We start from the raw sequence: 22,197 nt of genomic DNA on the forward strand, positions 1-22,197 counted from the left end.
CAAATGGTTACTGAGTCTCAGCCATGTCTCCAGGACTAAGTAGTTAGTGGAGGGAAAAGGGCAAAGTTTCTGTGCACATGACTGGTATTTTCTATAAAGAGACAGCAAAAGTGAGTGAGAGAGAGAGAGAGAGAGAGAGAGAGAGAGAGAGAGAGAGAGAGAGAGAGAGAAACAATCTGGTTTCTGACACCCCCCCACACACACACACACAACCATCCCATCTAGTGGTCCTATTAAGTACTTGCATCTGTCACCATGCTTTCTTCTTCTTATCTAGGGCTGTCAGTCAAGGTTCCTGAGCACCGTGGTAGGATTAAGGCTAGTCTAGGGAGTTCCCAGGGGATCAGAAAGGAGGCAATTTAAATGCAGCCACACTCATGGGAGACCCCACGGAAGACAAAGGCAGCTTAGATGTTGAGTTTTAAGGTACATAGAAAAGTTCGGAGTCATTAAAAAAAAAAAAAAAAAGCCATATAGTTGACCACAGAACAAACTTCCATTTTTTAAAATCATAATTATAGGTATCTTTTATTATTGAAATATGTTCCTTGTTTTACAAAAATAAACTACAAATAATGTGGCTGAGCACACAGGAAGAAAATTCCCATCCTCCTGGCCATCACTGTGGTGACCGTAGACGAAGTCTCACAATTTCAGTTGCAGGGGAGGGTAGGTGGGTGGGTGAAGGATGACTAGTGTGACGATGGGTGGGTGGATAGGACTCTATTGCATACACTTGTTTTTAAAACTTCCTCACACAGGTTCGTGGACATGTTCGTGTTTGTGTGTGTGGACCAGAGGCAGGAATCTTCAGCTGTTCCCCATCCTCCGTACTCAGGCAGTTTCCTGTTGAATGTAGGGCTCACCCACCTCCACAAGTCTAGCTTGCCAGTTTGCTTCCCTGTGTTGAGATTACAGGCAGGGCATGGCTTACTGGCACTTCTAGGTGATGGGTGACAAGCACTCTGTGCTAAGCCATGTCCCCAGCCCTGTGCCGTCTGTCTACTTTCAAGGTCTTCTCTATGCCATGAGAATTTTTACCTCAGTTGCTAAGTTAACAGCTATATATTCCGATTTTCCTCACAACTGGAGAACATGGTTCTAGACAATAAGGTATTTCAGGAAAGTTGCTGTTTCCTCTTTACAGTGATAGGGTGTTGGCAGTGCTGATCATCCAAGGCAGGAGGTGAGAGCCCAGCCTACCTAGAACCCTAGGCTGTGTGGAGGAGGGTTAGCGTCTGAGCCAGAGCAGCCTTCGGTGAAAAAAAAAACAGCAGTACAGGATGTGGAAAAGCAACTGCTAAAGTGCTTCCTTCCTCCCATTGAGGGGAAAGCCAGAGAGCCAGGGCTAAATCTGCTACAAACGTGTCTTCGGTGATACCCATTTTATAGATGGGAAGACTGACGATTTCTTTTTTTTTTTTTTTTTTTTTTTTTTTTTTGGGTTTTTTGGACAGGGTTTCTCTGTGTAGCACTGGCTGTCCTGGAACTCATTCTGTAGACCAGGCTGGCCTCCAACTCAGAAATCTGCCTGCCTCTGCCTCCCAAGTGCTGGGATTAAAGGCGTGCGCCACTACCACCTGGCAAGACTGACAGTTTCATAACCAGAGCCCTGATCCTGCTGCAGCTGCTGCTATATTTCCTTCACTGATATCAGAACTGGATTCTTCAGGCTTCTCATGTAGACTGGAGACCATCATCTCTGTAGGCCTTCAATGTCAAAATGGGACTGCTGGGGCATTCGACCTTGTAGAACAATCAATTACTGGGTTCTTGCCCTTTCAGAGTGTGACTCAGCCATTGTTGAACTTTTCTGGCCATATCATACGTATCTGGCTGTATGTATGTATGTATGTATGTATGTATGTATGTATGTATTTATATATGTGTGTGTATGAATGTTTTATTAGGTTGACTTACATATATTCATATTTGTTCTGTCTTGAAAGCCCTAATAGTTATGCAGAGGTAGCCCAGCTGGTAAAGTGCTTTCCTTGTAAACCCAAGGGCCTGGGTTTTATCCCCAGAGTCTATCTTGGAAAAAGCAAGGTGCTGTGGCCTATGCCTGTAATCCCAGCACTGGAGGCAGATACCTGGGGCTCAATGGCTAGCCAGACAACCCTGCTTTGCCAGCTCCAGGCTGGGAGATGCGGATAATGTGTTTTGAAGGCCCTGGTCTCCTTGTTATGGTTAAAATCAAATAATACCTTCATGGTTCTGTTCATCTGTTTTTCATCCCTAAAGATACCAGGGATATGGGGTCAAGGTCAGACTTTGCAGCACTAAACCTCCTGAGAACCACCGGTCACTTTCTCATTTGAGGGCCCCCACCTGATCTGTGCTGTTCCAAAATTGTATCAGGAGGGATAGAAGGGAGTCCCATCCTTGACCCATCATTACTGACCACTTACTGTCAGTCCTGGGCTGCAGTACAGCCACCACTAGCCTCTCCCTGACCCCCATGTCCATCCTGCCCTGGCTTTTGCTGTGGGTGCCTGCTCTCTGGAGGAGCATTGCCCGCCTCTCAGGTCTCTCTTCTAATCTGGCAAAGGAGCATTTGGGTCTCTGTGTCAACACTGCATTGAGGCAGCACTGGAGCCTGTCACTGTGGCCGCCTTAGGATCTGAACCTATGCACTCCTTCCTCAACTTTCAAACTGTGTGGCTCTCTTGTGACCATCCAGTCTGCTCCCCAACCCCCCTCCTGATCTGGGTGTTGGCAGTGCTAGGAATGGAACCTGTGGCCTTACGCTTGCTGGGCAAGTAACAATGAGCTACAGTCCTGTCCCTGAGGCTAAAAGGAACTGAGTTTCTGACCTGGGGATGGAGAAAAAAGGGGAACCTCTAAAGAGATGTCAGGTACTCTTTAGGGTCTGGAAAGCCTAAAAAGATGCAACAGTGCTGTGTCAACCCTGCCTTCTGTCTTAGTGGCTCCATCCATGCAGCTGACCATGAGGGGCAGTGAAGGAGGGGGAGCCCCACTTACCAGCTCATCAGCATCACCAACCAGTAACGGCCCTAGAAGGACACACACGCTAATAGCACTGTGTGCACACGCCACGGTAAACAAATGATTGGCTTGTCTAGGTGGGCAGTTATTCCAAGAAACACTTGTTATTACTCTTTTTAGCTAAAGTCTTGAAAATTAAAATTCATTAGATGGTAAGAATAAAAAAAAAATCCCCTTTGCATAACCATAAAATTTTCTCTTTATTTAAAAACAGTAAGGTGTAAACATACAATTCAAAGCCAAGCACAGACTTTACACAGGCATCAGGTAAACAGAGGTACAACCACTAAGCACAGCAGACATCTGTTTAAACAAAGTGTGATACTCACATCCATGTTGTATCAAAATACAAATGTGAAACAAAGCCTTGGAGAAGACAGAGTTCCTGGGACACTTGTGTGTGATTTTATATTAGTACCTTACAGAGACAGTGAGAACACCAGTACTCACCCTAGCCAAATGCACACCTGGTCGGAATGTCACACCATCACTACCTCTGATGCTGCCCAATCTGAGACAGGTTTTCTCCACACAGCTCAGGCTGGCCTTCAACTTGATCCTCCTGCCTCAGACTCCTAAGTGCTTAGACCATGCCTCACCCAATCTATTTTAGAGTATTTTTTTTTATGAAAATAACAAAATTTCACGGTAGTGATGTAAACAGTAACCCCACCCCAAGTGCTGAGGATGGAACTTGAGGCCTGGTGAATGCTAGGCAAGTGTTCTCTACCCACTGAGCTACAGCCTCAGCCTAGAGATAAAGAACTTCTGATCTTAAGAGGAGCTTTAGAACTGAGATGTGATCTGGTCAACCAAGGACCACATTTTTGCTTGTGAGCCTACGGTATAGTTCGGATGTGCACCACTTCCTTCTCTACTCCACTTAATCACAAGAAGGAATACTTGGGCCCTGTTGGTGAACCACACCACCTGGCTCTAAATAAATTCAAGACCAGAACCCTGACTGCATCAGGGTCTCTCCCCCAGATATAAACATGACCTAGAAGAAAGTGATCCAAGAACATTGCCTCCTGCCTGTTCTGTGGAAAGAGCTGCTACGTCTGTCACAACTAGAAGCAAGACTACCATGAGAGCAGCTTAGTTCTAAATGGAACTAAGAACATTTTACCTTCGGTAAAGCAGCAGACTCAAAGTGGATTTACCTTTAACAACTTTTTTTTTTTTTTTTTTTTTTTTTTTGGTTTTTTGAGACAGGATTTCTGCTGTCCTGGAACTCACTCTGTAGACCAGGCTGGCCTCGAACTCAGAAATCCACCTGCCTGCCTCCCAAGTGCTGGGATTAAAGGCGTGCGCCACCACTGCCCTGCTCTTCAAGAACTTCTTAGCTTCAAGAAAGAGCAGACAAGAAATAACCACGCCAGTCTGAGGAACATTCTCAAGTGTGACATTTAGGGGATACTGGTACTTCTCCAAAATTAAAGCCAGACTGTCCACTTTCTTGCACTCTGTGGGATGATACTTCAAGGGAAAGGTAAGGCTGTTGAGATCCTGCAGTCTAGCATATCACGAGTGACTGCCAAAGCCTAGCTGTGGCTCCTGAAGCCCAAGGTGTGCTGTGGTGCAAGAGCTCTGTGTAGCTGACTGACTGTTGAGGGTCCACACGGACTAGGATGTGCTCCATTCAGCGCAACATCAACAGCCAACACTGTGGTGGCAAGGAGCTGGCAGTCAGCCCTGAGTTCCTTGGCCCTCTGACCACAAGATGCTCACTGTATTTTTTTTTCCCCCTTAGGAAAAAACATGGCTTAGCCTTTAGAAATTTTTATCACTATGTAGTTTCTTGGCCCTGAATGCATCCTAATGTTGGGAGCCGTCTCTTGGGGAAGGTGAAGTAGGAGGAGGATGAGCAGAAGCTGAGTCTGGTCTATTTCAGGAAGTGCAGCTGCTTAGCAGACCCAGGTCATTTAGCCACTGCCAGGGTTGCAGGGCTCCCAGACTAGGGCTGTGTTCCACCATCTGCACCTTATTCGACACCAATATAACCAATCAAATGAATTAATAATTATTAACCCTTAAAACTTTCCCAATACTAGAGGCAGAGGCAGGCAGATATTTGAGTTCAATGGCAGCCTGCTCTACAAGAGTTCCAGGGCAGTCAGAAACAGAACAAAACAAACAGAAAACAAAACTTTACCAATCCAATCCACTTGTTAACACAGATGTTCTTAAAAACTTGCTAGACCCCAGAGGGACAAGCAGAACAAGGTGACATCCAACCATAAACTTTGCTGATACTCATGACAGCTTCTGGCAGATCTGGTAGGAAGTAGAGATAGCTAGCTTCAAGTCCGGGGGTAAACGTATCAAGGAAGTCAGTATGAACAAACGCCAACCACAACAAGCTGCTCATTCCTACCTAGAGTAACAGAAACCCCAGGCACGGAACCTGGTACACAGCAGTGCTGCAGCTTATAAGATCTCTATGGAGTCTCTGCTCCAGTCTTCTAAATGCAGGGTAGCGATCTGATGGCTACCCTTCCTCCCCCGGCTGAAACAGCTACTACAGTTGAAACTGAAAGCTACTCAACACCTCCCCAAGCAGCACAGGTGAGTTCAAACTGGAAGGGGTACAGCCTAAGACTGCTGTCACTTCCACTTTTCCAAGGTCTCTTCATCAACCCTCCGTGGTCCTATATGCTGACCTTTGGAGAGGGATTCAGAAGTTCACCTTGCAGGAGGCTGCCATCAACCCCAAATTCTCTTGTTCACCCAGCTCTGAAGATTAACATCAGTGTGGTGTGGGGGATAGGGACATCCCTACTGGCTGTGGCTGGATTTCAGAGTCCTAAGAATGCTGCAGGGCCAAGCCTCTTGCTGTGTATTTGTGTTCCAGTTGCCATGTTTCTTCCTGCATACAAGTACAGATCCTAGAAATTCTTTTGTTACTTTTAATTGTTAAAATTTCACAGAACTGCACAACTGCTTTAAAAAAATCAGGTTTTAAGTTACCCCAAATTCCCTGTGAGAACACCTGGGGAGACTGATTCCAAAGAGCAAGAGAAAGGAAGCTTGGCATGCATGGTAGACAGAGACTAGGAACAACTATCAATACCATCTCCACTCCTGTCATCTTCCTCTGAGAAGCCATGCAGAGACTAAACTGGGTCACTCAGGGCTCTTTCCTTGCTGCTGCTCAAGTCTGGATAGATGCTGTTCTTGAAACAACCCTATGTCAGGACATTAAAGACTCCAACAAGCAATCCATTAAACACACGGCACAGGCCAACAATCATAATAGGACATTTCAGAGCAGCTTCTGGAAGTGCCTCTTAGGGTCTGTGCCCAGTGTGCAGAAGTGTGGCAGGGTGGCATGGGCTCTGCCTCTCTCTGTGGTACCCAAGGACTAAAACATTATTTCTGAAGTGAGGACCGAATGTCTTTTGCTAAGGATATAAAATCGAAGTGGGAAAGTATGTTAAAATAATACTAATGATAAAAAAAAGGATCACCAGGAGTAAAGCATTTCATGTTTTGTATTTCTCCCTACTTCCCAATTGCCCAGTTTCAGAACATGTGCACTACAGTCCAGCCCATTAGCACCAATCCCAGGACACTTACTCTAACCTGACTATGACTCCAGAATGCGTCAGGTCTGGGTTAAGAGCTAGCAGTCAATTGATCATTCGTGTCTTATTCCAAAGATTAAGGACCTTTGGCAAGTGAGGAAATTCTTAGGTTTCCCACTTGAGCTCCACATGCTTGTAGCACAGAGCTCAAGGACCTCCAACTCCATGTTTCTCCAGAAGTCTCTAGACCAGGCTTCCTGCAAATACTCAGTGAGATGTCCGGATAAGTCAATGTTAGAAATACTGAAGCTTCAATTTAATACTAAAAGAAGACAATATTTTCCCTGTACGTACAAATATCTAGGTTACATGGGCACGAAGTGGGGCTGTGAAGAGGGCAGGAGTACTTAATCTCCTGTTACATATTAGAGCTGGGCAGGAAATCTGATGACAATTATTAACTTCTAATAGTCACCTGATCATTTGATACATTAAGATGATTTTATTCTTGGCTTCAAAAATATAGTTTTAGGAAAACGTCTTCTATATGAATGAAAACGAGTCAATGGACAGATGAGTCTGCTGAGCAAACACCAGCCACACGCAGCTAGCTTTATACACTTTAAGGTGTATTGGTACATGCAGTGTCACGTACCAACTAACTTCAGCCCTCTGGAGTTACTGGCAGTCCCAGACCAAAGCAAGGACGAAAATTTAACTCACAAGAAGGTCCTTAGATTCTCTAGAAGAGACCATTATGTTTCTAGAAGCAGAAGGCTTCTGCTCAAACTGCTTTAGGCAAGACACTTAGAAAACAAGTGGTCCTCACCAGGTGAGGAGCTAGGGATGGCTAATGCTCCCCTTTAAATGACTCAAACTCTGAATTTCGTCATTTAAAAGATATCCTTCAGCCCTTGAAGATGGAGTGTGTGCTGGTGAAATGAGCTCCTAGGATAACTGCCTCCGTCCAGTAGAAGAGCGTCTCTCCACAGAGCAGTGCCAGGCAGCACAGCTGCTCTTCAGGCTTCAGGGCACTCTCATAGCCAACGTCATATCCTCCATCCTCCTCACTGAACTCAGAAGACAGGAGAATCACAGAAAGGGCAAGGACTCTGCAGCAACCTCTTAATCCAGTCAGGATCTGCAAAGGAAAGCCAGCGGGTCCAAGCATCAGCCTCAAACAGGACAAAGTATGGATGACAGAGGGAGAACTGAGGTCAACTAAAAGCAGAAACAGAATCCATGCTGCCAACATGTAACCGTGAGAGAATTAGCTACTATCAGTACAGACTGAGTTTTAAGTAGAATACTCTTTCTGTTTACTCAGTTTGATTCTACACACTTGTCTCATTGGCCTGTTTGGTGGAGTGCAGGCTCAGTGAAGCTCACACCACCTGGCATTCTTGGGACTATCAGATGCCCGATCTCTTCCTCACACCTAAGATTTTATTTCTAGCTAGTTCTCTCAGAAACGGCAGTGCGCTAAAGAGCACAGACCAGCCAGGAAGTGGCCCTCAGTGGCTTCTAGAAGAGCCACACCTGCACCAGGGGCAGCAGCAATGCTGCTTCTGTATACAACATCGTTTGCAGAGCTGCCTCCCACACACAGCCCCTACATGTACCCTTGAGTCAGCCCTCACACTGGACTGAGACCCCATCCCACTGTCATTTGACAAATAATACATCAACAGGCAGCATGCATTAACTGGTTCCGGCTTTACAGTAACTGCAGAGAGCACATTCTTTCTGCTCTGAACCAAGAGCAGGACACTAGGTGGTGTCAAGCCTGACTCCACCCCTACCCCAAGGCTAGGCCAGCACTCACCTTCTGGAACAGGGTGCCTGGCAATGCTGTCGTGGAGCAAACATCGTCTGTATATCAAGCTCTGGCAGGACTGGTAGGTTAGAAAGCACCTGAAAGAAGACAAGAACCCAGTCAGAGGATGCTCTCTGGGCCCACAATTATCAGGGCAATGCTTCCCTCTGTGTGGCCAAATCTACACCAGCATTCTCTGAAGAGACTCAGAATCTCTCTACAGAAAGTCCTAGGAGCACTGAGAAATAGTTCCATCTGGTCCTCCCTAGCTGCATTCTCAGTATTATAAACAACACTCACATACGAGATGCAAAGCCACTCTCCTTACTTTTCTTTTTTTTTTCTTCTTTTGGTTTTTCGAGACAGGGTTTCTCTGTGTAGTTCTGGCTGTCCTGGAACTCACTCCGTAGACCAGGCTGGCCTCGAACTCAGAAATCCGCCTGTCTCTGCCTCCCAAGTGCTGGGATTAAAGGCGTGCACCACCACTGCCCGGCTCTCCTTACTTTTCAAGATTAAGGTATACAGACTATCTTTAAGAGCCCTTAAGTTAGCTGTTCTCAACCTGTAGTTTGAGACTCCGGGAAGGTGTTGAATAGTTCTTTTACAGAGGTTACCCAAGACCATTGGAAAACAGATATTTACATTACAATTCATAACAGTAGCAAAATTAGTTATGAAGTAGTGATGAAAATAATTTTACAGCCGGGCGGTGGTGGCACATGCCTTTAATCCCAGCACTTGGGAGGCAGAGGCAGGTGGATTTCTGAGTTTGAGGCCAGCCTGGTCTACAGAGTGAGTTCCAGGACAACCCAGGCTACACAGAGAAACCCTGTCTCGAAAAACAAAACAAAATAAATAAATAAATAAATAAATAAAACAATTTTACGGTTGGGGGTCACCTCAAAATGAGGAAATGCATTAAAGGGTTGCAGCATAAGGAAGGTTGAGAACCACTGCCCTAGGTCCTGAGGTGGAGAGAGAGCTCTGAAGGTAAGAGTGCTTGCTTGCTTGCTCGCTCGCTGTGTAAGCCTGAGGACCCAAGCCAGACTCTGGCACAGACGGAATGAACCAGTTGTGTTTCCACTTGCATCTATAGCCCGTTACAGAGCAGGGCAGAGATAGGAGAATCACTGGGCTTGCTGCTGGACAACCTAGCAGAAAAGTGTGAGGTCTAGTCTAGAAAGAGGCTTTGCAGCAAAGGAATAAAAATGGAGTAGAGGACACTCGCTCTATTCCAGATTCCGAACACAAAAGTGAACATTCACCTCAGGTACATAGACCCCACAAAATGTACACCCCCACTCCACACCTCTTCTCTTCAGGTATTGAAGATGAAATTCATGGTACAAAAGAACAGAAACTAACAAACTAATGAATGCCCAAAGGGGTTGGTTTAATTCTGTCTAAGGAGCATTTATTGAACACGGGTCAGAGGAGAGGGAGCAGGGAAGGTATGAGATGGAGTGTAACTGGGCTCTGGAGAAGAATTCCAAAGGGCAGCAGTTTTCAGGTAAGAACTAAGGATTAGAAAATGGGAGATTGGGGGAGGGGCTCCAAAGTTGACCATGGGCCTTAGGTATACAGAAAAAGACAGTTTACCAGAGAGAAATTATACCAGTGCATTTTGGGGCTAACCTTAATTAGAAAAATGGAAAACAACTTCTGTGAGACAACCCACAGATGTTGGAGGTATGGGCAGGCATGTTAACCCTTTGTTGGGATCTGAGCTGCCCCTCCTCCCCAATACCACTCTACCTATAAAATGGCAATCTGCCCTGTGTGTGGCCACTGTGAAGATACGGTCACTTGATAGATGTGCATCTGTCCCAATCTGTCAAGCAGGCTGGCTGCTCAACAGATGCTACTTTGATGACAATCCTAAAACTCACTCAGTATTCGATTGCTAACTGTTCTCTCCTTTCAAGGAAAACAGTCTGAGCAAACTAAAAACAAATATGTCAATAAGAGAAGCAATGGAGAACACCCGGGGACTGCAAGCTCCAGCCCCACTTCCGCTAAGAACTGACTCCTGACTGGGCAGTGGTGGCCACACCTTTAGTCCCGGAACGTGGGAGCAGAGGCAAGCACATCTCTGAGGCTGAGGCCAGCATGGTCTACAGAGTGAGTTCTAGGACAGCCAGAGTTACACAGAGAAACTGTGTTTCAACTCGCTCTGCTACCCCCAAAAGAGAAAATGGAATCCTGGTTGGACATGCCTGGGAGGTTAAGGCAGGAGGATTTTTATGTTTGAGTTTAGCCTAACAATATGGTGAGATCTGTCAACAAAACAAGAAAGAAAATGAGTAAATGCTACATGTGGCACAGGCCTGCTTTAGTTAGATAAACCCAACGCTTCCGCTGAGTAGCAGCAGACACTGCTTTAGACTCTGCCTAGCCCAAAGGAAGGGTATTAGGCAAAGGTATAAAAGCGCCTTGTGTGGTGGTGCATGCATGGTCCTAGCACTCAGCAGGCAGAGCCCTGTGAGTTCAAGGTCAGCCTGAGCTACAGGAAGACTCCAGCCTTTAAAAGACAGTAAACAAACTAAGAGGGCTGAAATGGGGTTCTAAGGCGTAAAATCGAAGCAGAGGAGACATGCACTGGGTGGAGCGTGTGCATGCATGAGAGGAAGCTGAGGAACACTAGGAAATCTACTGTGTCCCTTCGCATGGCCTCAAGTGGGAGGGGCCACACTGACCTGAGCTCAGACAGGGATGAAGGTGTGAAGAGACAAGAACAGGCTGTGTGAGTGTTAGCTTGCCCATCACAAGTGGTCAGCTCTGGGAGAGCTTTTGTTGGTGTTGGCAGGACTATGCCTTGCAAAAGCTAGAAGTGTGCTCTCTCAGAGACCCAGACCCCAGCCCTAGTTGAGGGTACTGAGGACAGACATGACAAGAGCAGACAAAGACTGAGTGTCATGACTGCAAACTGCAGAGAACAGACTGAGGGCTGGAGTATGGGAGCAGCAGCCCCAGGTGGAAGACAGCTGCCATCATGTGCATGAACAATGTCAGGGGCTGGGAGAGGGTTACAGAGGCAGAAATGAAGACAGGGTTGGATTCCATGTGAAGTGCTGCAGCAACACTGAAATAAAGATGCCAAGTAGGCAGGAAGTTAACTCCAAGTCTGGACTGAAGCAGACACAGGTGTATCTGTGTACAACCAATAAGAGAACACTTCAGGAATGGTGGGTGACCAAAAGGCTAGGCCTAAGGATAGGCACTGTGGAGACGACGCAGGAGCTGCACAGCTAGAGATGGAAGAGTGGGAAGCATGGTGTCTTGGGAGAAGGTGATGACACATCTCATGGAGGGAGTGACAGCAAAACTGAGGGCTTACCAAGGTCACCTCTACGGCCAGACTAACAGGACAGCAAGAGGTAAGGAAAGATTCTTTCATTATGAAAATTCTTTATTGTTTTTGCTATCTGACAACTTCATACATGTATATACTGTATTTTGATTATTCTCTCTGATGTCCTCTCAGCTCCTCTCCAATGCCTATTACTATGAAACTTAAAAAAAAAAACAAAACAAAAAAACAAAACAAAACAAAAGCACACAAGTATAGCTCTAAGATCCCAACCCTGTAAGGCAAACAGCAGCCCAAGCAAGCACAGACAGTCCTATCCATCAAGCAGATCGGTCCTGGATGGTGGTTCTGTGCTATACAAAACTGAATTGTGTGGGAGAGAGCCTTGGGGCTTACCGGAGCCAGATGTGCCCATTGGAACAAACAGCTTGCTTGCGATCTGTGAATGGTAAGATCTCCTTACACAGACTGCAGCGCTCAGGGAAGGTCTGCTTGTTCATCTTCTTGGAGATATGTCCAATCAAGACCTGGTAAGACACCACCGGTGGCAGAGTGAGGAATACGGGTTTCTGGGAGCAAAGGCTACTCCCAATGAATACAGGATTGTTCGGGGACAGTAGAGGCGTACCTCTACAGCTAAGCTGCTGTCCAAAGAGTTCAAAACCTGAACCTTCAACTATGTCAACAGCAAAGAAAAGTAAATAGATACAGTGACCCTAACCCGTGCTGTGACTCTAAGCTCTTCTTTCTTGCTCTGTTTTAGTAGTTATCATTTTTACTTAGGGTACTTTCAGAAGGAAATCCATAATTTCCCTAGGTGAAAAATATGAAGTCTATAAAAATATATAAATGTTTTGTCTTTAAAAACCATTTAAGACTTTGTGTGTGTGCCACTTGTGTGCAGGGGCCCACAGAGGAGCCCTTGCACCTGGAACTACAGTGGCTGACAACCACCAAGTGGACACTGGAACACCCCGGATCCCCTAGAAGAGCAGTAGGTGTTTCTAACTACAGACCCTTCCCTCCAGTCCACTGTGCTTAGTCTTTTGTCATAGAGTTACTTCCCCTTCTGAGGACTCTAGTAGCACCTACACCTGAGATAACCCCGAGTGACCCAGCATGGGAGAAGTAGGTGCTTTTCTTGGCCTTACTAAAGAGTGCTGGGGGTGGGGGGCGGGGGGGGGGGGGAGAAGTCCTGGGACTGAATGTGAGGCCTTGCAAGCACTAGGCAAGCGCTACCACTGAACTCCATACCTGTCTCTTTCAATTTTTAATTCTATGACAGGGTGCAGTAAGCTGCCCAGACAGTCTTGAACTTGTTATACTTATTCCTACCTCAGCCTCTGGAGTAGCTGGATTAGATTACAGTCCTGTGCTTCCACACCTGCTTTAAGATTACATTCTTTAAAGACAAATGTCTGAAAAACATATGTCTATTTTATTATTTGCTGAACCCCCCCCCCCACACACACACACTGCCTTACAGGCATGGGGTATATTCTTTTACTAATAACTCGTGTCCTTCCCAAGTTTGAGTATATTTATGTTTGACCTCTTCCAGCAGTTTAAAGGATTTAGTAATTGGGTTAATTAACTCACCCAAATATCAGAGGTTATCTCAATCGCTAATTTGAGCTAGTCATTTCAACTCTTTTTTTTGTTTGTTTGTTTGTTTGTTTGTTTTTCAAGATAGGGTTTCTCTGTGTAGCCCTGGCTGTCCTGGAACTCACTCTGTTAACCAGGCTGGCCTGGAACTCAGAAATCCGCCTGCCTCTGCCTCTCAAGTGCTGGGATTAAAGGAGTGCGCCACCACCGCCCGGCGTCATTTCAACTCTTGAGTATATAATTTACAAACTTTTGTGGGCTTTCTTTTTTCTGGAGAGGGTCTCACTACACAGCCCCAGCTGTCTTGGAACTCACTATGCAGACTGGTCTGACCTCAAACTCAGAGATCTTTCTGCCTCTGCCTTCTACATACTGGGATTGGAGGCATGCACCACCATATCCAGCTTAATTCACAAATTTAAATTACTTCTTGGTCTAAATGTTTTGGCCTTCAGAATTCTCATTTATATTACTTCACATCAAGGACAAACACCTCACCTCTTATTCAGATAAGCCTAGCACCCCAAGTATGAAGCAGTAAAGCTGGCCCAGAGTTCTCAAGAAGAACAGGGTTGGGCCTAAGTTCTACATGAGGAAGAGCTGTTTTTATTTATTCTTTGTGGCCTTAATCATAAAAGCCAACTTATGAGGCAAAACCAAATATACAACAGGCCTGTGATATTAACTATTAAGAAGCCATGCAAGAACTAGAAGGGAAAGTGGGGCAGTTGGGAATGAAAACGGGTTGTGAGATGTGCATCACGTGCCCAGTGGTCACAGAACATCCACAACTGCAGTAAAGTCAACACCATAGGCTGAAAGGTCTTTGTATGAAGCATAACTAGATTCTTAGGGCACAAAAGTCATTCTTTTAATTAGAACTGAGATGCTATGAGAAAGCAGGGTAGTCTTTCCATTGTTTTTATACTGGCTTAGCCAGAACCACATAGCCATGTTAGCCATGGGTCTGTAAGCACAGGGCATCCTACATAAGACTCCTCAAGGTAAGGATGAACACTACTACCTTCCCTAAATGCTTCTGCAAGTATGTCACAAATTATTTATAATAACTCTAATCAATCCCATGTCAGTGAAAGACAATATTCTTCCAGACAATTTAAGACACAGGAAACAAAGTTTACATATTTACTTTTAAAGAAAAAAACGTCACATACATGACCAGTACCTCTTACTGTGTTTAGGATCACTGCGATTGTCCTGTGGGCAGCAGTTTCAGGGGCAGAGAAATGCACTGTGAATAACTCGGCAGGGACAAAGCTACCTGGACTTCAAAGGAGCCTTTAGGCATCGAGTGCCAACCTCCAGAGAGAAAGGAACCCTTATGGATTTAACCTTTCATTTAGCCTGTTCCTTGGTAAGGAGCTCTTTAGGATTCGGTTGTTCTAAGAGGATTCTTCTGACCAAGCCTGGGAGGCTAGAGTCTGCAAGACTCTCTGTCAGAGTCTTCAGAGCCCACAGGACGGTAGCTTGTGCCAGGAACCTTACTGAGGAGCATATCCTACCGTATTCCTTATGCTTGTAGCCCTCCTGGCCTTGGGGAAATCTTGCCATCTGTGGAATACACTGCAGACAAGAGTATTATATTGTCCCAATACCAAAACAATGTAACAGCTCAGTTTAAAAAAATAAACTGGACTTAACAATTATTTTCTTTACAATATCCAACCTCAAGCCTTTCAAATAGAAAACATGCACCACAATAAACCTTTGTAACCATGATTTGGGGCATGGGGCATCTACACTGCTGTGACTGCCTAGCACACACCATTTGCCACAGAAACTGTCGTCTGGCAACCCCTGCAGACCACGCAGAGGCACATGACTGGAAGTCCATGCTTCTCATATACTCCCGTGGACCACATGCCAGTCAGTTACCTAAATCATTCCAATGCAAAAGCCAACCCAAGGCCCTTCTACCCAGCGAGACGAGCAGACGCTTCAGTTGTGACAGACACCTACCTGAGCTGTTCTGTCATCGTAATCCTCGTCAGACATCAGAAAGTTACAGAGGCCTCTGGTGGGTATGCTGGTGTTCTCTGTGATCCAGGTGTGCAAGTACACTTCCCCGAGGACCCGCTTCATGTGCTCTCTGGTCAGGTGCATCTCCACAGCCTCAATCTTCCCTTGGATCTCAAGGAGCTTTTCCTCAATGGGTTCACGGCCTCCGGTGTCTCCCACAGCAGTGATTGAGTCCTCAGGGGTCTCCTCCGTGTCACCCTCTTTGCTCTTCTCCTGCAGGCCAGCCTTAGTTCCCTGTTTGGAAGTACCTTCTTCTTGCTGCTCGTCTTCACCATCACCCATCCCAGGTGAGTCAACCAGCAAGATTTTTGAGTCTTCATGGGTAGGTTTCCATAAGGCCTCGGAAGGGGATTTCTGCATTGACTGATACAAAATCCTTAGGAGGAAAAGCTTAAAACGCCAAAAGTAGGTAACCCCACTGCTTTCAATCTTTTTTTCCAAAGCTTCATGTAAAAACTGAGGAATATGTTTATCTTTTAAAATTTTCCAGCGGACTAAGTCGATCAAGTCCACCTGCTTAAAGAGATTCTGAACTGAAGACTCCAAGAGCTGAGCAGCTGCCTCTTCAAAGGTCTTGAGAGTAACAAACTGGACCTGGTAGTTCTTGTTCACAGGATGAAGGCCATTGATCATGCCCTCAGTGGTGATGATGGCCAGATAAGCACCACAGGGACTCACTGCAATGCCGTGAGTCCTCACTGAGCCAAATACATCTGAGAGCTTAATCAGCTGGTGTTCAAACTTTAATGCAACATCTGTGAAAATGGGAATCAACTGCCTCACCTTCCCGTCACTGGAGCAGGTATACACTGTTCCATTCTGCTTGTCTGCAGTGATAGAGACGATGGGCAGTGAGTGAAGGCCTGTGACGTGGGAATTGTGAACATTCAGACCTGCCTTGGAGATCAGAAGAAGACACCAGAACACATAGGAGCCTCTTGCAGCTACCACTAAGCTGCAGCTACACTTCTGGTAAGGGTGATAAAGTGGCACACATTTGATGCTGTGCACAGGCAACTTGTCCATTTCTTTCCACAAGACAACAGGCTGCCTTAAAGTAAAGTAGCCTTTGACTGCTTTGAGATTGACAGGGAGAATTTTTACAGGTCCAAAAGCACTGCCCACAATAAGGCCACTCATTTTCCTATTATTGTGCTCATATTCCCACCAAAACAAAACACTGGGGGAGCTGATTCCTGATTCAATAGTGTTGCATGAAGAGATGGACTCCTTCCCCATGAACGGCAGCTGGAACTGCCACACAGCTATATTCCCGTTCTCAAAGAGCACGGCCAGCAGCACACTGCTCACATCCCGGCACTCGTTGTTGTGCTTGACCTGCTGAGTGGTACAGATACTCGACCATTCCATTCTGACTGGGGTCTGCATGCTGTGTCTCCTCTGAAACTCAGCAAAATCCCCGAGATTTCCCTCAGGAGCCTCATTTTTAGACAGTCTATAACTGGTCTCATAAAGACGGTCTCCATAAATCTCAGTCAGATCAGCCAGCTGAACCCACTGGAGTCTATTGAGGTTCACCTGCACAGTCAGACGATTGTCCATGGTCAGTGCTGCCAAGAGGCACCTGCCATTTGCATCACAACCCATGGGAGACCAGCTAGTGTATTTGAAACCTCGCATTGGGGGCAATGCCTTCCCCTCGGGGTTGAACATCCTGTCCAGCATGAAAGTCTGGCTGATGGTGGGATCTTTAGAGGAAGCAAACTTTTCCTTGCACTCAGCAACTTCTGTTTTTGAGCCAACCTGAAAATAAGAGATAGAGAAGCTATCAGATAAATATCCACCCATAGTAACTGCATTAACACACAGAATAATTTTATATCACACAGACTATATTACTACATATTATGCTAATTCTGCTCATTTTGGCATTATGTGGATTTAAAACATCCAACAGCCAGGGGTGGTGATGCATACCTGCTAATCCAAGCACACTGGAAGCTAAAGCAGAAGATCACATGTTTAACCAGCCGAAGCTAGGTAGAACAACTATCTCCGGACAAAACAAACAATAATGATTAAAAAAATGAAGCATGCTTAAAGATCAAATGTTTATGTACTCAAAAAATGGCTTTAAAAAAATGACTTAGAATAAATGTGACTATGCATGGCTTGTCTATATTCTTTTCAGAACTGGCCCATGGAATAGACATTTGATCCACAAGAGTGAGTGAAACATTTAGCTGAGCCAGTCACAAAACAGCAGTAGCTTTAAAAGGTTAGGGAAAGATGTACCTATATTCATTTTTGCTACAATTAGATGTTTGGATTTTTATAACAGTTCTGTGACACATGCCAAAGATAAATCAAAGGCCTCATGTACATTTCCAGCCCAACCCCAGTCTTTTCACTTTAACATGTCACGCGCCCTCACCTTGTTGAGGTAAGGGCTCTCTTGTCTCTGCTGTACTGTGGACTCCAGGTTAGCTAGCTGGTCAGCTTCCTCATGATTCTTCCACCTCTGCCTTCCATCTCACTATAGGGATGTAGGGTTAAGATGCAAGCCATCACATTGGGCTTTTCATCTTTCACGTGCGTTCCAGAGACTGAACCAAAGTCATCAAGCCTGCGCTTGTTACCTGCTGCACCTCACACAACAACCCTGGGCCCTTTCATCTGCAGTTCCTTTATCACATCACACACGCTGCCTTGTCCACTTCTCTTGGTCTAAGGAAGCTGGCTCCTGTCAGACTTCTCTAGTCCACCCACTACTTTTCCTGGCTCCTTGCCTGACTTGCTCCTTCCCATCTATCTTACCAGGTCTAATCTTAGGAGGCCTTCTCAGATCATTCTAGCTTTGTTTCATCACCCCCTTGTCTGGGTCTGTAACTCGTACTGTGTGCTCAGCCAAATGATGAAAGCTCTGGAAAAAAATTTTAAAGAGACAGTAAAGACAGAGAAGTTATGACTAAAATTAAAGCCTGGAAGGATAAAGCCAAAAAAGAACATAGGCTGATCTAAAGATATTCCCATCACACCCTGAAAGTAGGAAGAACTCCATCTATTGTTTTTAAAAAGGCATGGTGGTGCACAGCTGTAATCACAGAGCTAGGCGCATCATCCCAGTAAGTTCCAGGACAGCTGGGGATAGGTAGCCAGACTTTTATCTCAAATAGTTAAAGAAAACAAAAGAGAAAAGTGAAAAAGTAGAAGTTTTCATTTTGATTTTAGTGCTAAACTTTTTAAAGAAACTTGGTCTTGGAAAGAGTAGGACATGGTTAAAAGGGAGTCCAAATCCTTTTAGTATAAGTAGTCATTAAAAGTGATTTGATAGCCGGGCAGTGGTGGCGCACGCCTTTAGTCCCAGCACTTGGGAGGCAGAGGCAGGCAGATTTCTGAGTTCGAGGCCAGCCTGGTCTACAGAGTGAGTTCCAGGACAGCCAGGGCTACACAGAGAAACCCTGTCTCAAAACAACAACAACAACAAAAAGTGATTTGATGTTAAGTTTCCAAGCACTGAAGTAATGTTCTATGACACAGGCAAAACTTGGAAAATAATCACTAAGAACTAGTGCCCACATCCTAGGAAAGTGAGAACCAGCATAGATGCCAATTTTAAAAGATCTTTAAGTGAATACAAGCTATTAAGCCTACTCAAAAACAGAATTCCTCAGTGTATTACTGGTGAACGCTATGTGAGATAGCAATGCAGCAGGGGAGATGGCTCAGCCAGTAAAGTGTTTGTCCTACAAACACAGGGACAGAATTCATTTGACTGGTGTTAAGAGGCCGGGTACAGAACATGCTTGTGACCTTCCTAAGTGAGATGGAGGTGGCAGATTCCCAGAACTCAAGCCAACCTTCCCTAAAAGCCACTACACAACACTATCCTAAAGAGCTCCGAGAAAAGATTCCCATGGCCAGTTAAGTTCTGAAAACGCTTACTATCACTCACTATTCCTCCTATAAGTATCCAAGATAGTAACTTACATATAACTCACAACGTCTGAGCTGTGATTTAACAGACTCATAGAGCAACAGGTTCAAAACCGGTTCAGTGTTTAGTGCTTTGGCTGTTTTACATATTAAAATCTTCCCCTAGGTTACAAATTATTTGCTATTGAGTTGACACAATAGCTAGCTGGATAACATTGAACAGATTTAAATCTTTAGAGATGATTAATATGTAGGGCACAGAAGAGCTGATTTTTTTATATTTATACCATTGCAACAATTGAGGCCTCTCATGTGAACTCTTTATCAATTAGAAGGCTACATAAAGACTTTCTACTACTATTTAAACAGTGAGGCAAATGTCAAATGTAACAAAATGTCAGTCAATTTATCAGAGTCTTGGTATCACCTTCAGATTCACACTTATAACGTTCACCTAGACTTTTCCTTCATGCCTGGAAAGCATGAAGGAAAGACAGAGCATGAAGGCACTAGCATGTACACGGTGTCAGACATTAAATGATAATGCTATATGCTAGGTGATGTTTTATCTATTAAACTTAATTCACCATAAAGCTTAAACAAGGTAGGCTTTACTATTTTTGTTTTATAGCTAGGTCTATCCTGTGCCAATGCCCAGTCTCTTAGCCCCGACCCCGACCCCATTATCATCAGCCCAGCAATCACCTGCTTACCTCTAGCCCAAGCAGTCTCATGCTCATAAGTTATATATATCAATCATAAATTATACCAGATCATTCTGTCCTAATGAACTGAAACAGCACTCAAGAAACTTCCTGGACTCACCTTCCTAGTCCCTAAACTGGTGCCATTTTCTCTGACTCTAGAAGAAACCTTCAGCTCCAGGCGATCCATCAATACTCAAGCAACAGTCACACATAGTTCCACTCATGACTCAAGATCTATGTGCATGAGTGGGATGCCTCGCTTGCCACCTTGAATGGCCTTTCTGAGCTTCCTGATAAACTAAACACTACCATTTCTTAGGAATGCAAAAGACTCAGTGACCTTCCCTCATGTAAGCGCCTCCACTTTCAATTCCTTTCACCACACCCTCTGTTAAACAGTTTTTACCATCTAGGTCCAGATTTCCTTGAGCTGGTGGGCACTGGAATATCCACTGAAGCAGTAAGTTCAGCAGAGGGTGCAGCTGTTCAGAGAACCTTTCTTCTGCCTCCCTCCCTCCGATGTGCATCACTTAAACAGCACTACCAGTGTGCATTTGAATCATTTCATTTAGATCTTCTTTAAGATCTGACATGACTCAGTCAGTCACGCTGACTAACCAATTAAATCTTTAAGCCTGTAATCCCAGGCAAGATAATCAAGGTCAAGATGTTACTTAAAAAAAGAAAGAAAAGAAAGAAAAAATCTTATTTCCAAATTCAACATTATGTTTGAAATTTGAATCAAGTGTGCTAAAAAGAGCTCACGAGGGCTACTCAGATGGTTGGTACCCGTGATTAATCGCCTGGATTTGGAATGGCCGTCTATAAGAGTATAGAAATACTTCCACTTTCAAATAAGCATACGGCTATATGTGTATATAGCTTTATAGCACTCCTTGTTATTAAGACATTATTTGTTCATGACCTGCCAAAGGATGTAAGTCCCTTGAGGGCAGGGGCTGTCTTTACTCTGATTTATCCCAGAGCCTTGGTGGGCACCTACTCACTTGACACACACGCACTTTGACAGATTACGTACCGTATATACATACAGAAGTATAAATGAAAGTAAGCTTTTACATTTCTAGGCTATGAAAAGAAACATCGATCACTAAAGAAAACTATGATTAAAAATGGTTACATTAATACAACAAACTTTAGAAACCCTAAAGTTCGGAAGCAAACTTGGGTTATATGAAGTTGAAGGCACTAAATTTACAGAGTTACAGAGACCTTGGACTTGGAAATCTAAGCATTGGATGCTCTCCGAGTTTTTATTTTTCATCCCACTTAAGACTTAAGAGCTGTCTACGCAAGGAGACTCAAGGACCGTTCGCAATGAAACCGTCAAACAAGTAAGGCAACTAAATAGACCAGTTTTTCTTCGCAAAGCAAAAGTGGCGGGAGAGAAGGGAGTTTGCAATACAGTATAAAAAAAACAAAGGCAGCCCAGGGCCTCGAGGAGTTAGCCCCAGACAAAAGGAGCAACTACAGAGACAGGTCAGGGGTTGGGTCAACTGGGGGTGGAGTCACAAGAGTCCCAGAAAAAGCCGGGGAAACAGCGCTGGCTGTTCCACTAGGAAAAAAAGGAAAGGATAGCGGATCCTGGCTCGGAGCGGGGGCTGTCTAGTAACAGCGCAAAAGCTTGCAAGGCTTTTTAAAAGCTGCGGCGATGCTAGTCCCTTCATTCTTAAGAGGTGGATGCGCAGGGAATCCTAGAGCCAGGTGCAGGCCAGGCTTCCCTTGGGATCCGTGGCGCGTCCGCCGGAGACCCGGTGGAGGTGACTTACCTTGAGGAGGCAGCTGTTAAGAGGTGCGGGTACCGAGGTGCGGTGGATCACCAAGTCCTGGCCTGGGTTGTGCACATCGCAAATAAGCTCCAGCACGGCGATGCTGCGGGCCGTGGACACAGACACGCGGTGGTCTTCAGACCAGGATAGCGGCTCCAACCCGCTCACCGCATACTGCAGCTTCACGGCAGGCTCTCGCCGAGTCACCATGAGGCGGAACGAGGCGCTGGGCCCCGGGGCCGCATCGGCAGCCGCCTCCTTCCCGCCCCCTTCGTCCTTCTCCTCTGCGGGTGGCGAGGGCTCGTCGGCCTTGGGCCCCACCCGGGCCTGGTCCGCCTCGCTCATCTTACTCGGGGCGAGGAGGTGGGGTTAACGGGCACACCGAGCGCTCGCCGCCGTCGCCCGGCCGCTCCCAGCGCCCTCCGCGGCCGTTCGCTCCCCGCAGGCCCCAAGCGCCACCGAGCCAGAAAGGACCCCGTCGTTGCTAGGCAACGCA

At 45.6% G+C, this 22,197-nt stretch overlaps 1 protein-coding gene across 2 annotated transcripts; it reads right to left on the reverse strand.

Annotated features, from left to right (window-relative positions):
• Nucleotides 1–3,190: 3,190 nt before the first annotated feature.
• On the reverse strand, nt 3,191–22,189 carry Gtf3c4 (general transcription factor IIIC subunit 4). 2 transcript variants are annotated; one of them, XM_076928357.1, is made up of 6 exons: nt 21,702–21,839; nt 18,086–18,191; nt 15,248–17,071; nt 12,059–12,189; nt 8,362–8,450; nt 3,191–7,677 (listed from the first exon to the last, which is right to left on the reverse strand). In XM_076928357.1, the coding sequence occupies exons 3-6, from the start codon at nt 16,991–16,993 to the stop codon at nt 7,613–7,615; spliced, it is 2,031 nt and encodes a 676-aa protein (XP_076784472.1). In that variant the 5' UTR covers nt 16,994–17,071; nt 18,086–18,191; nt 21,702–21,839; the 3' UTR covers nt 3,191–7,612. The 2 variants fall into 2 exon arrangements, with proteins under 2 accessions (XP_076784472.1, XP_034351884.1); XM_034495993.2 differs by lacking the exon at nt 18,086–18,191 and having other exon boundaries at nt 21,702–22,189.
• Between the last annotated feature and the right edge of the window lie 8 nt (nt 22,190–22,197).

Source organism: Arvicanthis niloticus, chromosome 2 (genome assembly GCF_011762505.2).
Source record: "Arvicanthis niloticus isolate mArvNil1 chromosome 2, mArvNil1.pat.X, whole genome shotgun sequence".
Classification (NCBI taxonomy): Eukaryota; Metazoa; Chordata; class Mammalia; order Rodentia; family Muridae; genus Arvicanthis; species Arvicanthis niloticus.